This window comes from Giraffa tippelskirchi, chromosome 9, assembly GCF_054371585.1.
Source record: "Giraffa tippelskirchi isolate mGirTip1 chromosome 9, T2T-mGirTip1v1.2.pri, whole genome shotgun sequence".
Lineage (NCBI taxonomy): Eukaryota > Metazoa > Chordata > Mammalia > Artiodactyla > Giraffidae > Giraffa > Giraffa tippelskirchi.
In genome coordinates, this window is record NC_137283.1 from 36591771 (window position 1) to 36604979 (window position 13209).

The following is a 13209-nucleotide window of genomic DNA, read 5'->3' on the forward strand; positions in this document are numbered from 1 at the left end:
TCATGCATTTTAATGCAGGTTTACGAACAAGGCAAATGTGATTACCCTGATCAACCATGTAAGCATGTAACACTGTTGTGTTGCCAAACCCGGACACTGGCCTTGGAGCTAAGATCTGGGAGGACAGAACACGCTCTTACATAACTTCCTATCTCCTCAGTGATAGGGCCTGTGATTAATGCTACATGACGGGCTTTGAACTTTCTGTTCAGATAGACTTGCTTGCCTTTCAGAGCTCCTAGCAAGAGAGAATGTGTGACCCGCAGATTTCACTTTGAATAACGATCATCCAAGCCGGCAACACTAACAAAGCTCTGTGGCCCCGTGGGTAGCTTTTCTGCGCCTTACTCCTCTGCCAATAGATAAGCTGCCCTAGGACTATCAAGTTATTTTTTAAAGAGACAGAACATAAGAGTAATACAACTTCCTAAAACCCAGGCGCTGAAGAAAGCTCCAGAGAAGGCTGGGAGGTTCTAGGAGAAATCAGAAAAGCCCTCGAGAGCGCATAGAGAAACTCTGAGACGGGAGGAATTAAGTCCTGCTTTCGACGCTGCTATCTTTCATAGCTTCTCAGCTTCCCTGTCGCTGGAGCGTGGATCACAGCGCTTCCAGTAGCCCAGGCGGGGCGGAGAGCTGCTGCCGGGCTCACCAACTTTCGCAGCTTGGCTGCTCTCTGCTACTTCGCTCAGCCCCAGGTCCCTCCTCTCACGCCCTCAGCCCCGCAAAATGCAGGTGAGCAGCCAGAGGCCAGCGGCAGCGCCTCCATCTGCTCTCCTCCCGGTCTCCCCAGGAGGCTTCTCTCCTCAGCCCCTGCGCGCCTGTGAGATGACACCTCGTCTAAGCGCCTGCAAAAATTCGTCCACGCTCCAGCCTCCAAGCCGGATCCCTGCATCCTGTCCCCGCCATCCTGGAAAGGCACCTGAGGAGTGGGGAGGATTGAAGGAAGCGGCTGGCCTCCCAGGCTTGGAGCAGAACCGAGCCGAGAGCACCCCACCCGACCTCTCCTCACCTGCTGGCTCCTCCCCGCCCATAGCCCGCTACTCACCAATTCTAGGGCTCGCAGGAAGGCAAGGGGCTCCTTCAGCGCCCGGAAGGTACCTGCTGAGGCCAGCTGTGGACCAAGAAGGCGAGACAGAGAGAGAAAGAGCGAGAGAGAGCATGAGGAAGGGGCTGGGGGACGCGGCATCCAGACCCCGGGGGTCGCGCGGCATCACCCGTGCTGCCCAGTCAGTCCTACCTGGCTCACGGGATCCATAGCTCGCCTTACTCCGGCTTCTCACCCAGCGGCGCCTTTGAAAATGAAGTTCGAGGGCCACCGCCGTCTTCGGCCCCAGGGCCCAGGGCCAGAAGCCCCTTTTCGGAAAGGGCGCGGGGAGCGAGGCGGTGGAGAGCTGGGTGCCCCGAGCGGGCTCGCACCGGCTGGGTTCTAGAAGCCTGCGTGTGCGGGCGCCGCGTGCACGGTCTGCGAGGGTGGGAGGGGCCGGCGGGGGGGGGGGACCTGGGAGCGGCGGAGGTGGGGAGGGGAGCCCGCCCCGCGGCGCGGGGGAGGCTGCGATTGGCCAGCTGCGGGGGCCGAGGGCGAAAGGGTGGGCGAGGCCAAACCGCGACCTTGGAGTCGCGTCGCCGCGGGCGCGCCCTGTACCCTTAGGCTCCAGGGCAACTTTGGGGCTGTAGGTTTGGAAAAAGCCGGCTGGCCCCCTCAGCAGGATGGTCCCCCGCCTGAAGACCTGGGTTCCAGGTAAGAAACAGGCAACCCACACTATAAGTGGAGAGGTGTGTGCGTTCTGGAAACTTCTGGACACCAGAGACAGACCGCCAATCTGGTCATGCCCTGGAGCATTCATGGAATGTTCTTCGCGTGGCCCAGCAGTGCCAGGTGGTGGGGGAGATGTAAGAACAGAGTGAATACTGCCCATTCTCTCAGGGATAAGCGGGGGGCCAGGTCAAGGCGAAGGGGGCTGGCGGGGAGACTGGAAATACATGAATCATAAAAATATGGGGCAGTATGCCGGGCAGGTAATCTCGTGGCCACTGTGTCAGGTCTGGAGCAAATTACTACGCCTGTAATTTTAAAGTAGAAAAAAAGAAAAAAGGGGGAAAAAAAAGTAGAAAATAGATTTCGTCAGGCTGAATTATACAAGGTAACATAGCTCATGAGATGCTAAACAGGGATTGGAATTCAAGTTTCTGTAAAACTCATGCTGTTTCAACTGAGATTCTCTGCCTAAAATACAGTCCTCAAATTAAGCTCCCCAAATCCATCGTAAGTAGGACTGAGTGCTCCCCGTCTCACCTCATACACTCTTCCTGCCTTAGTGTTCTGAGCCTGCCAACAATAATAAATAACAACAACAAAACAATTGAGTTCTTTCAGAAGTTGTGTTATGGCCTTGGATAAACATTATTTCATTAAATATTCACAAAACCCCCATAGGTTAGTAGTAATAGTTACTATTAGTAGTAGTTAGCAATAGTAACTACTATTGTTCTCATTTTAGAGATGAGGAAGTTGAGACCCATGAGGGGAGTGTGGAGAATGAAGCCAGAGTTCAATTCAAAATAGAATAGGAGACTTCCCTGGTAGTCCAGTGGTTAAGAGTCTGCCCTTCCACTGCCATGGGCCACAGTTTCGATCCCTAGTGAGATCCCTAGGGGGCCAAATTTTGTTTAAAAATTAAAAAAAAAAATAGGAGGAGGAGGAGTCTTTAGCATTCTGAGGCATTCTACCCTGTAGGTGATACGTCCTCTTCCTTCTCACTCCATTTGGACTGGGTTCCATGTATCAAGTGGTCTCCCAGCAACACAGATAGCCCATCTGTTTACTACAAAGATTTGCCAAAAAGGTTTGGAATTGGGGTGGTGGAAAGGAGGAGGGAAAGTAATTAATTTTCAGGAGTTGAGGAGAAAGATGGAAATGAATAGCTTGGAGTCTGAGAAGGGGAGGCAGCAGACCAAAACTGAGTAAAAAAAAGAGTGGCCAGGGTAGATGCCCCTGCCCATGGATTTTGTTGGAGAAAAACTAGAAAGTTAGTGAGTCAGAACTCCAAAGGGCTAGTTGCACCATCTGTAGCCAGCCAGTTTTGTTCCTACTGCTCTTCCTACATGCAGATAGAGTCTAAAACAATTAGAAACAAGTTATTTCAAAAATAAGTGATTATGCAACTGCAAATATTCAGCTTGGGTCCTGTAGTTTTTGTATATGATTTAACCTCCTCGAGACCTATGGTTTTTAAAAATTTGTCAAATGGAGCCAAGGATGTCAATTTAACTGATTGTTTTTGAGGACTCTATGAGATTTTGTAGGTATATCTTAAGCAGAGTCTGGCACATCATAATATCTCCAAGTGTATTAGTTTCATTTCCAACTGCTAACACTGTTGCAGAAGCAAAGATGAGGCCTCTGAGGCCCACTTAAGAGGGTAGTCGATGGTGGCGCCATCTTGGTACTCTCTGCAATATTGTTCCAGTATATACCCTTGCCCTTTTGAACTTGGGAGTTGCCATGTTATTTATGTTGGCCAATGATTGTGGGCAGAAGTTATATTTGCCTTTCTAAGCAGAAATTGTAAGAACCCCTTCATGATTTGCCATGTTTTTAATTTCCTTCTACCATGATGAATCTAATGTATTCATTGCACAGAGGCTATTCTCACAATCTGGATCTTGGCATAAAATTGATGTAGAGCAGAGCTGCAGCTGGACCTTGATGAACATGGATTTGAGCAAGAAAGGTATTAAGAGTTGCAAGCAACTTAGATATTGAAGTCTGTTGTTACTACTAATACAACACAGTGTAACTATGCTGATTGAATGCATACTAGAGTGTGCACAGCTAGGAAGTAGCTGAACCAAGATTCCATCCTGTATGACTTCATTGTCCTTGCATCGTTGCTCTTTCCATCATAGTCAAGTAGCTTATGAGGTATAACACCTCCTGCATATGTTTGATAATGATGATAATTATCATAATAGATTATACCAACTCAGTTCTCATTGCATGCCAGCCACTGTGCTAAGTGCTTTAAATACCTCATCTAGCATCACTGCCATCCCCTCTTTTATGGATAGTATATCCAGATTGGAGAAGGAAATGGCAACCCACTCCAGTATTCTTGCCTACAGAATCCCGTGAACAGAGGAGCCTGGTGGGCTGCTGTCCATAGGGTTGCACAGAGTCAGACACGACTGAAGCGACTTAGCATACATGCATGCGTTGGAGAAGGAAATGGCAACCCACTCCAGTATTCTTGCCTGGAGAATCCCAGGGATGGAGGAGCCTGGTGGGCTGTCGTCTATGGGGTCACACAGAGTTGGACACGACTGAAGCGACTTAGCAGCAGCAGCAGTAGCATATCCAGGTTAGAAAATCATATAAACATGTGTATCTCTTTAGATACAGAGATTGATTTAGTTAAAATACCACCCACTTGCATTTCATTTGAGGTGAGAACTTGGCGAAGATGAAGTGCGAACACTGAGCCTATTCCCCTAGGCCTCTCTTCACACCCAACATTCCTCCTTGCTAATATGGTGGCAAATTTTCCAAGTCCTCCAAACACCATGAATCATGGCAAATGGCAATGTAGTCGCTTAGACAACAATTGCACATTGTCAGAAGATGCTTCTCACGTTCCAGAAATGTATGAGCTGCCAACAGCTGCATCACCAAAATAACCCCGAGTTCCATATCCCATTTACAATGTTAAATACTTTGTAAACTTTGAGGCTAGAACCTCTATATTCAGATCTGGAAATAACATTAGGTTCCTTAAAGAACTGGATGGGGAGCAATAGGAGGGATGACAAAAGACTGCCACAATATTACTGTCAGTGACTGAGAGTGACCCCTTCTCCTCTGCCCTGTGATGATGAAAAATAATTTCCCTTTTACTGTAACAAATCTCTTGAAATGATTCAACAATCCTGTTAACTTGGTGGAGAATCAATGATCCATTTTAGTGGCTTATATTGATTATATTAGGGCTTTCCAGGTGGCACTAGATTAAAGAATTCATCTGCCAGTGCTGGAGACATAAGAGACCCAGGTGTGATCCCTGGGTCAGGAAGATCCCTTGGAGGACGGCATGGCAACCCACTCCAGTATTCTTGTCTGGAGAATCCCATGGACAGAGGAACCTAAAGGGCTGCAGTCCATAGGGTTGCAGAGTTGGACGCTACTGAAGTCACTTAGCAGTCAGTATTGATTATACAAATTAAGTAGTTTCCAAATTCCTCTTTTGTTTTCATCTAGGAACCTATAGTTATGAAGACTTCCTTTGACATGTCAAACAATTTTTTACTGCAGTAGTTTCAATAAAGGGCATTGTGGGCCCTTCCCTCCCCCAGGAGACATTTAGCAATAATTGGAAACGTTTGAAGTTGTCACAGCTAGGGAGGGGAGTTGATACTGGCACCTCCTGGCATCTAGAGAGTAGAGGCCAAGGATGTTGTTCAACATCCTTCAATGCAGAAGACAGCTGCCTGCAACAAAGAATCAAACAAAATGTCAATATTTGCCAAGGTTGAGAAACCTTGACTTATTCATTGGACAAGTAAGGACTGCCTGCCAACATGTATTATTATTTCTCTGTTAGCTGTAAGCAGCTTGACAAAATCCCTGCCTTCACAGAGCTTACCTTATAGTGGGATATACCATAAACCCAGTTTGTGCAAACTCAGTATTTGATAAGACAAGCAAATAAAATTAAAAAAAAATTTTTTGGAATCTCAAAGAGAGTGAATTTTGAATCAAAAACTACAAAAAACAAAAACAAAACCCTTCAAAGTACTAAACTGCTGTAGATGGACTTCAGTTATTCATGCCAATTAAATCTCATCCTCAGGGAATAACATACCTGGGTTTCATCTTTCTATGTCTCTGACAAAAAAGAAAAACTAATTTAAAATTTTATCCATAGCAACTTAATGCAGGAGGAAATACTACCCATGTTTTATGATATTTAAAATACTGGAAATAAGTAATGAATGGAAGTCATTCAATTTGTTATATATTTCACCCTCTGCTCCTGCTGCTAACTTGATCTCTCCAAATCTTTTCTTAACTAGTGAGAGTGAAAGCAAAAGCCAATAGCATGTCTGTGTAACATTTGTTGGTGTTCTTGGTTTGCATGGAGTCACTGGTACACAGGACAGGAGACAGTGTGGAAACATTTTCAAGATCTCTAATTTTACAATAAATTTAGGATTATATCTCCATGCAAAGATCAGGTAAAACCATCTTTACTTACTTATGTCTCAGTCTTAAATGGCTGCAATACCATGTAATGATGTGTGTGTTTCTATTTGGCTTAAAACTTCATCACAATGTAAGATTCCATAGGCTTCCTATGGAATTTTTAGCTTTCAAATGGAGTCATTCTTAATTAACAATAAGAACTGATACAAAATTTCAAGGGTAGATGACCAAGGTGAATTCACATCACACAATGCCTTTGCTGTTTTTACTTCCACCTTTGTTTTAAAAGACAGGCATCTGTGTCAGTATGACCAGGCTTTAACACATGCACATTAGAGGACTGAAACTCATGTCAAAAGATTCATCACTGACCACAGGAATTAATAGTAATGGTAATCATAATAATGATTGTATGTTAAATAGTAAGTAGTTGCTGGACAGAATGCTAAGCACCCCTATGGGCATAACTCATTTAATATCCTCGTCAACCATGTAAGAATGTACTGCTGTTTTTTATGCAGACAAGAAAATGCAGGCTCCAAGAAATTAAAAATCTCAGCTAAGCTTTTATGGGTGGTAAACAGCAGAGTCATGATTTTTTCTCGCACCCTCATAACTTTTCAAGAAAAAGATGATATGCAGTTTTCTGTTGCAAATTTGAAAAAAGTCACAGGCTTTAGGCAAAAATATTTTTCTTGCTGAAACATAAACAAAATTTCTCTGCAGAAAGAAAGTAAAGATGGGCACCACTGTCTACTGCTACTATGACTACTACTACTGGTATTCATGAACACAAGTAGGAACATTCCTCACCTCTAAAAGGCTCAGTCATTCTAATTATTTTAATCTTTCATCATTAGCTGTGTTGTCCAGAATGCTCAGTTTTGATGTTCTCCTTGGATTACTCCCCTGTTTTCACAAACTCATACATCCAATGCAGTTTTTCAATGAGGAAATGGAGCCCAAGGAATGGACACATTTTGCCTACGGTCTTCTTCCCCAGGCAAGAGTCCAGGGTAAGAGGTGATGGCACAAGTTCTGGAAACAGATCAACTGAATTCATTATATCCTGGCTCGATCACTTCCCAGTTGTATGACCTTGACCTCGTAAGTCCCTTCAACTCTTGTCACTCAGTTTGCTTATCTGTGAAATGGGGTTAATATCTATACCACCCGCATCACACTGTAAGAAAGAATAAAAGAGTTAATACAAGTTAAGCTCGCAGAAGAATCTAATACAGAAAGCTGCTGAATGGCCAAGAAATATGACCTACCCCCATGATAGGGAGATGGTCTATGATATTTGTACCTCAGGTAACTATACAACCACTACTTACAGTAAACATTTTAGAAAAATCATTCATTTTCTTCTCTTTTCTTTCTTCTTTTCAGAATTCTTATTTGTCACTCAGATTCGTCTCTTTTTGGTTGATAAGAATATCAGGTCATTTGAAACATTTTTAGGGAAAGTCTTCCTGATATGCTGCTGCTGCTGCTGCTAAGTCGCTTCAGTCGTGTCCTACTCTGTGCGACCTCATAGACGCCAGCCCGCCAGGCTCCGCCATCCCTGGGATTCTCCAGGCAAGAATACTGGAGTGGGTTGCCATTTCCTTCTCCAGTGCATGAAAGGGAAAAGTGAAAGTGAGGTTGCTCAGTCGTGTCCGACTCTTAGTGACCCCGTGGACTGTAGCCTACCAGGCTCCTCTGTCCATGGGATTTTCCAGGCAAGAGTACTAGAGTGGGGTGCCATTGCCTTCTCCCTTCCTGATATACCTCCTAAAAAATAGCCATTCAATATGAAAGTTTTTTTTTTTTATTTCTTTGATATTTGTAAGGGGAATTTTGGAAGGAATTTTTATGATTTTCTTAAAAATAGTTTTATTTGGCAGTGTTTGCAGTCTCTAATAATTTTATTCTTGTTTTAAGAAAGAAATATTTACATATAAAAAACTTACAGATGATGAAGATAGTAAAAATCAGATGGATTCTCTCATATCTTTATTAAAAGCATGTAATCCAAAATGTACTGCTTCCTTTTCATTTTAATAAATTCTCCAGATGGTCTCTAGACCTTGTGTTGCAATATGACAAAATGGCTTTTGCATCTGCTCTGAATGAGGCAAAAGAAAACCTTACCCTGTTTAGTAATTATAAGAATACATTTACTTATCCCTTCCTAATCTAAACCTTTAAGAAAAAAACAAATTAAGCCAACTATGAGACATTAGAAAATTGACTCCTTTGGTCCTTCATGGTAATATGCTGTGTTGGCCTAGGTTCTTTCATATGGCTTGACAGCTTTGCAAGAATTCTGCTGGATACACTCACACAGAGAGAAGCACAAATCCAATACCTAAAATTAAGTTTTACTAAATTATATTGCACTGCACTTTTACACCTGCTTGGCAAATAATACCCAGAAGAAAGATACAATTGCATAGGCCCTCTGGCAGAAATAAAAGACAGGTTTAAAAAAAAAAAACTAGGAAGGAAGAAAAAAAATAAAGAAGAGAGGAAGAGAAAGAGAAGACAGAAAATTAACGCATTTTTCCCCCCAGATCATGATCAACAGATACCATCAACAGCCTTGTTGTAAGTTACTTCTTTTGAGAGTTTTCCATATTCCAGGCACTATGATAGCTCCTTATAACACTATGAGTTAGTTATTATGCTTATTTCACAAATAATGAAACTGAAGCATGGACAAATGAATTGCTTGCCCAAGTTCATACAACTAAATGGAAGTGAAGCTAGTAATTCTTGAGAGTTTGAACTTATTATATATCTTCTAATTATCCAAAGTATAAAATATTCATCCTTCAGACTATAACTGAAAACTAGAGATACTGATGAGTCTTTTATTTCATTATCAACCCTAATTCCCTGATTAGATATTAGGGAACTGATTATCCGCATTCTCATCTTTTTTTTAAAATTGTGATTAGAACACATGGATAACCAATCTCCCCAACACTTATTGAAGAGACTGCCCTTTCCGATTATGTAATCTTGACAGTCTTGTCGAAGACCAGGTAAATGTGTACACTTTTGTTTATTTCTGGACTCTCTTGTTCTATTGGTCTGCATCTGTCTTTATGTGGGTACCAACTGTTTAATTGCTGAAACTTAGTGATGTATTTTGAAATCAGAAAGTGTGATACCTTCAGCTTAATTCTTCCTTCTAAAGATCATTTTGGTTATTTAAAGTCTTTATGGTATATGAATTAAAAAAAAGTTTTTTTTTCTGTTTCTGTGAACAGTGCCCATGGGCTTTGGATATGGACTACATTGATTGTGTGATTGCTTTGGGTGCTATGGACATTTTTAACCTTAGTAAGGGTTCTAATCCTTGAACACATATGTCTTTCCATTTGTGTATGTATTCTTTGATTTCTTTCATCAGCATTTTATAATTTTACCTTCTTGCTTAAGTTTATTCCTATGCATTCTACATTCTCAATCTTTCTATGTCTTTTTCATTTCAGTTTTACTAGTAATATTTTTTGGAACATCATTTGTTTTCAAGAAAAGCACTGTTCTCATTTATTTTCAATATATCCAAAAGCTATCTTAATGTTACAGGACATTAAATACTATAATAACATGATAGGAACATGATTGATATTTTACAAATTGAGCTCTTGTTTCATAAAAAGACATGGAGGAACCTTAAATGTATGTTTAAACATTGGGAGTCAATATGAAAAGGCTATATACTGCATAATTCCAGCCATATGACATTCTGGAAAATGTGAAACTATGGAAACAGGAAAAACAACAGTGGTTTCCACAAGTTAGCGTGAAGGGATGGATGAAAAGGTGGCACATACAGGATTTTTAAGGTGATGAAAATACTCCAAATGATACCATGATGATGGATACAGGTCCTTTTACATTTTTCTAAATCCATGTAATATACAGCACCAAAAGTGACAGTAATGTAAACTGTCGATTTTGGGTGATTATGATGTGTCAGTATAGCTTCATCAATTGTAAAAATTATATCACTAGTTCAGTTCAGTCGCTCAGTCATGTCAGACTCTTTGCAACCCCATGAATTGCAGTACGCCAGCCTGCCCTGTCTGTCACCAACTCCCGGAGTTTACCCAAACCCATGTCCATCGAGTCAGTGATGCCATCCAACCATCTCATCCTCTGTCATCCCCTTCTCCTCCTGCCCCCAATCCTTCCCAGAATTAGGGTCTTTTCCAATGAGTCAACTCTTCGCATGAGGTGGCCAAAGTGTTGGAGTTTCAGCTTCAACATCAGTCCTTCCAATGAACACCCTGGACTGATCTCCTTTAGGATGGATTGATTGGATCTCCTTGCAGTCCAAGGACTCTCAAGAGTCTTCTCCAACACCACAGTTCAAAAGCATCAATTCTGCGGCACTCAGCTTTCTTCACCGTCCAACTCTCACATCCATACATGACCACTGGAAAAACCATAGCCTTGACTAGACGGACTTTTGTTGGCAGAGTAATGTCTCTGCTTTTAAATATGCTATCTAGGTTGGCCATAACCTTCCTTCCAAGGGGTAAGTGTCGTTTAATTTCATGGCTGCAATCACCATCAGCAGTGGTTTTGGAGCCCCCAGAAATAAAGTCTGACACTGTTTCCACTGTTTCCCCATCTATTTCCCATGAAGTGATGGGACCAGATGCCATGATCTTAGTTTTCTGAACGTTGAACTTTAAGCCAACTTTTTCACTCTCCTCTTTCACTTTCATCAAGAGACTCTTTAGTTCTTCTTCACTTTCTGCCATAAGGGTGGTGTCATCTGCATATCTGAGGTTACTGATATTTCTCCTGGCAATCTTGATTCCAGCTTGTGTTTCTTGTAGTAGAAATTGATAATGGGGGAGACTCTGCTTGTTGGGGGGTGACCAGGGGGTATATAAGAAGTCTCTGTTCCTTCTGCTCAGTTTTGCTGTGAACCTGAAACTGCTCTAAAATAAGTCTTCATTTAGAAATATGACAGATCTAGCAATGCTTGGTTGACATCTTGAAGTTTAAGAAAATGTTAATAACTACTTGGTACTATTATTTCTCTTGCAAAGGACCTATTACACTCAGTGGTAGAATAAGAAACAGAGCATGTTTATGAAAGTTTTCATTTATTGAAATGAATGTTGGGTTACTTTTTCCTTAGCATGATCATTAAATTAACCAAGAGAAAAATGTAATTTTATCTGATGGTTTTTATCTCTATATAAAAGTCAGTTAAAGGTAATCATTTTTTGGTTTAATGTGTATGTTTGTGTTAATGGAAAGTTCATGGAGAGAAATATAAGCATATTAACACTTCTGGTAGCCTGTCTTGTCTTTAGTTTACAGATATTTTTATGAGTAATACATATAAAATTTCACATAGTTTAGAATTACTTAAAGTAGAAATCCCTCTTTTCTACCTGCTACTTCCATTGCCCAGAGGAGTATACACTCTTCTTGTATAGAGATACATGTTGTTGTTTAGCTGCTAAGTCCTGTCTGACTCTTCCACAGTCCCGTGGAGTGTAGTCCACCAGGCTCCCCTGTCCATGGGATTTTCCAGGCAAGAATACTAAAGTGGGTTGCCGTTTCCTTCTCCAGGGGATCTTCCTGACACAGAAATTGAAGCCGCATCTCCTGTGTTGGCGACTTCACAGGTGATTCTAGTGGTAAAGAACCTGCCTGCCAATGTGGGAGACATAAGAGATGCGGGTTTTAAGAGATTCTCCAATATTCTTGCCTGGAGAATCCCATGGACAGAGGAGCTGGTGGGGTAGTCTATAGGGTCGCAAAGAGTTGGACACAACTGAAGCAACTTTGCCTGCACTCACACACTCCTTGTGGATTCTTTACCACTGAGCTGACATATATGCATATGTTATATATGTATATATACCAAAAATATACACATTATATATATTTCAAGTAGTATATATGCTATATTTTATAGAAATGAGATAATACCATATAGATTGTTGCACAACCTAAATTTCATGATGGTCATTTTTCCTTGTGATTTCATACCAGTCTGCTTCCTGCTGGCTAAGATTCATACGTGATGACAGGAGCAGGAGCATCCACCTTGGAGCCAGAGATGAAAGTAAAGTTTGTAAAATAATATAGAGTCGTCTGACCTCAGATGTTACAAAGTAGTGTAACAGAGCATAGCTGAGCACAGCCCTTAGCACATGCCATCACTATGTGCCATTATTCTGCACAGTATCCAGGCAACAAGTCCCACTCAGCCATTGATCAGTGCCACAGTGGTCCCGGTCCACAAGCAACCAACTGTCAAGGAGTGACCATTAGTGGTCCTGCCCAGCCATTGGCCAATGCCCTGGCCCTGCCCACAGCAACCGACTGTCAAAGACTGACGTTAGTGGTCCTGTTCAGCCATTGGTCAATGCCCTGGCCCTGCCCACAGCAACCGACTGTCAAGGTCTGACCATTAGTGGTCCTGTTCAGCCATTGGTCAGTGCCCTAGTGGGTCCCACCCACAAACAACCAACTGTCAAGGAGCGAACTTTAGTGAGGGGATTCAGCCAGCAATCAGGGAAGTGGTAGTCGTTAGGCAGAGAGTGAACCAAGAGTTGGATCCCACACTTCTCACGTAGCCCGCGCCCCCCACCTCCCAAAACGGCTGGGGGCTGTATCCTGTGGGGCTCCAGAGCCCTCGCCACAGCTGCCCACTGCCCAGGCTAGGTCTTAGGGTGGCAGTGAACATCTCTGTCAGCCCTGACTTAGGGACCTAGTAGCAGCTGTCTGCATGGAATACAGTCTGTGGGACCTGCCTCTGCCCATTTGGGTGGCCTGAGGAGCCCAGCTCACAGGCTAGCACTCATTTCACTCACCAGCAAAGTAATGCTCAAAATTCTCCAAGCCAGACTTCAACAGTACCTGAACCATGAACTTCGAGATGTTCAAGTTGGATTTAGAAAAGGCAGAGGAACCAGAGATCAAATTGCCAACATCCGTTGGATCATCAACAAAGCGAGAGAGTTCCAGAAAAACATCTACTTCTG

General features: G+C 42.7%; 2 protein-coding genes and 1 long non-coding RNA gene across 4 annotated transcripts in view; 1 reads left to right on the plus strand and 2 right to left on the minus strand.

Annotated features, from left to right (window-relative positions):
- SYNPR (synaptoporin) overlaps nucleotides 1-1459 on the minus strand; it is a 314626-nt gene extending 313167 nt beyond the window's left edge. For both annotated transcript variants that reach the window (XR_014063914.1, XM_081524531.1), the window contains exons 1-2: nucleotides 1238-1459; nucleotides 1046-1111 (exon numbers count right to left, since the gene is read on the minus strand). Coding sequence is in view for 1 of the 2 variants with exons in the window: in XM_081524531.1 (XP_081380657.1) it covers nucleotides 1046-1111; nucleotides 1238-1255 (84 nt within the window). In the remaining variant the exon portion in view is untranslated. The remainder of the gene's footprint in view (nucleotides 1-1045; nucleotides 1112-1237) is intronic.
- A 26-nt stretch (nucleotides 1460-1485) lies between these two features.
- The window catches only part of CADPS (calcium dependent secretion activator), an 807294-nt gene continuing 795570 nt past the window's right edge, over nucleotides 1486-13209 (plus strand). Inside the window, exon 1 of the mRNA XM_081524519.1 lies at nucleotides 1486-1738. The gene's annotated coding sequence lies outside the window, so the exon portion shown is untranslated. The remainder of the gene's footprint in view (nucleotides 1739-13209) is intronic.
- Nucleotides 5276-12452, minus strand: LOC145519797 (uncharacterized). The gene is made up of 3 exons (XR_014063927.1): nucleotides 12152-12452; nucleotides 7010-7379; nucleotides 5276-5481 (listed from the first exon to the last, which is right to left on the minus strand). It is a non-coding gene; the product is annotated as an uncharacterized LOC145519797 (long non-coding RNA).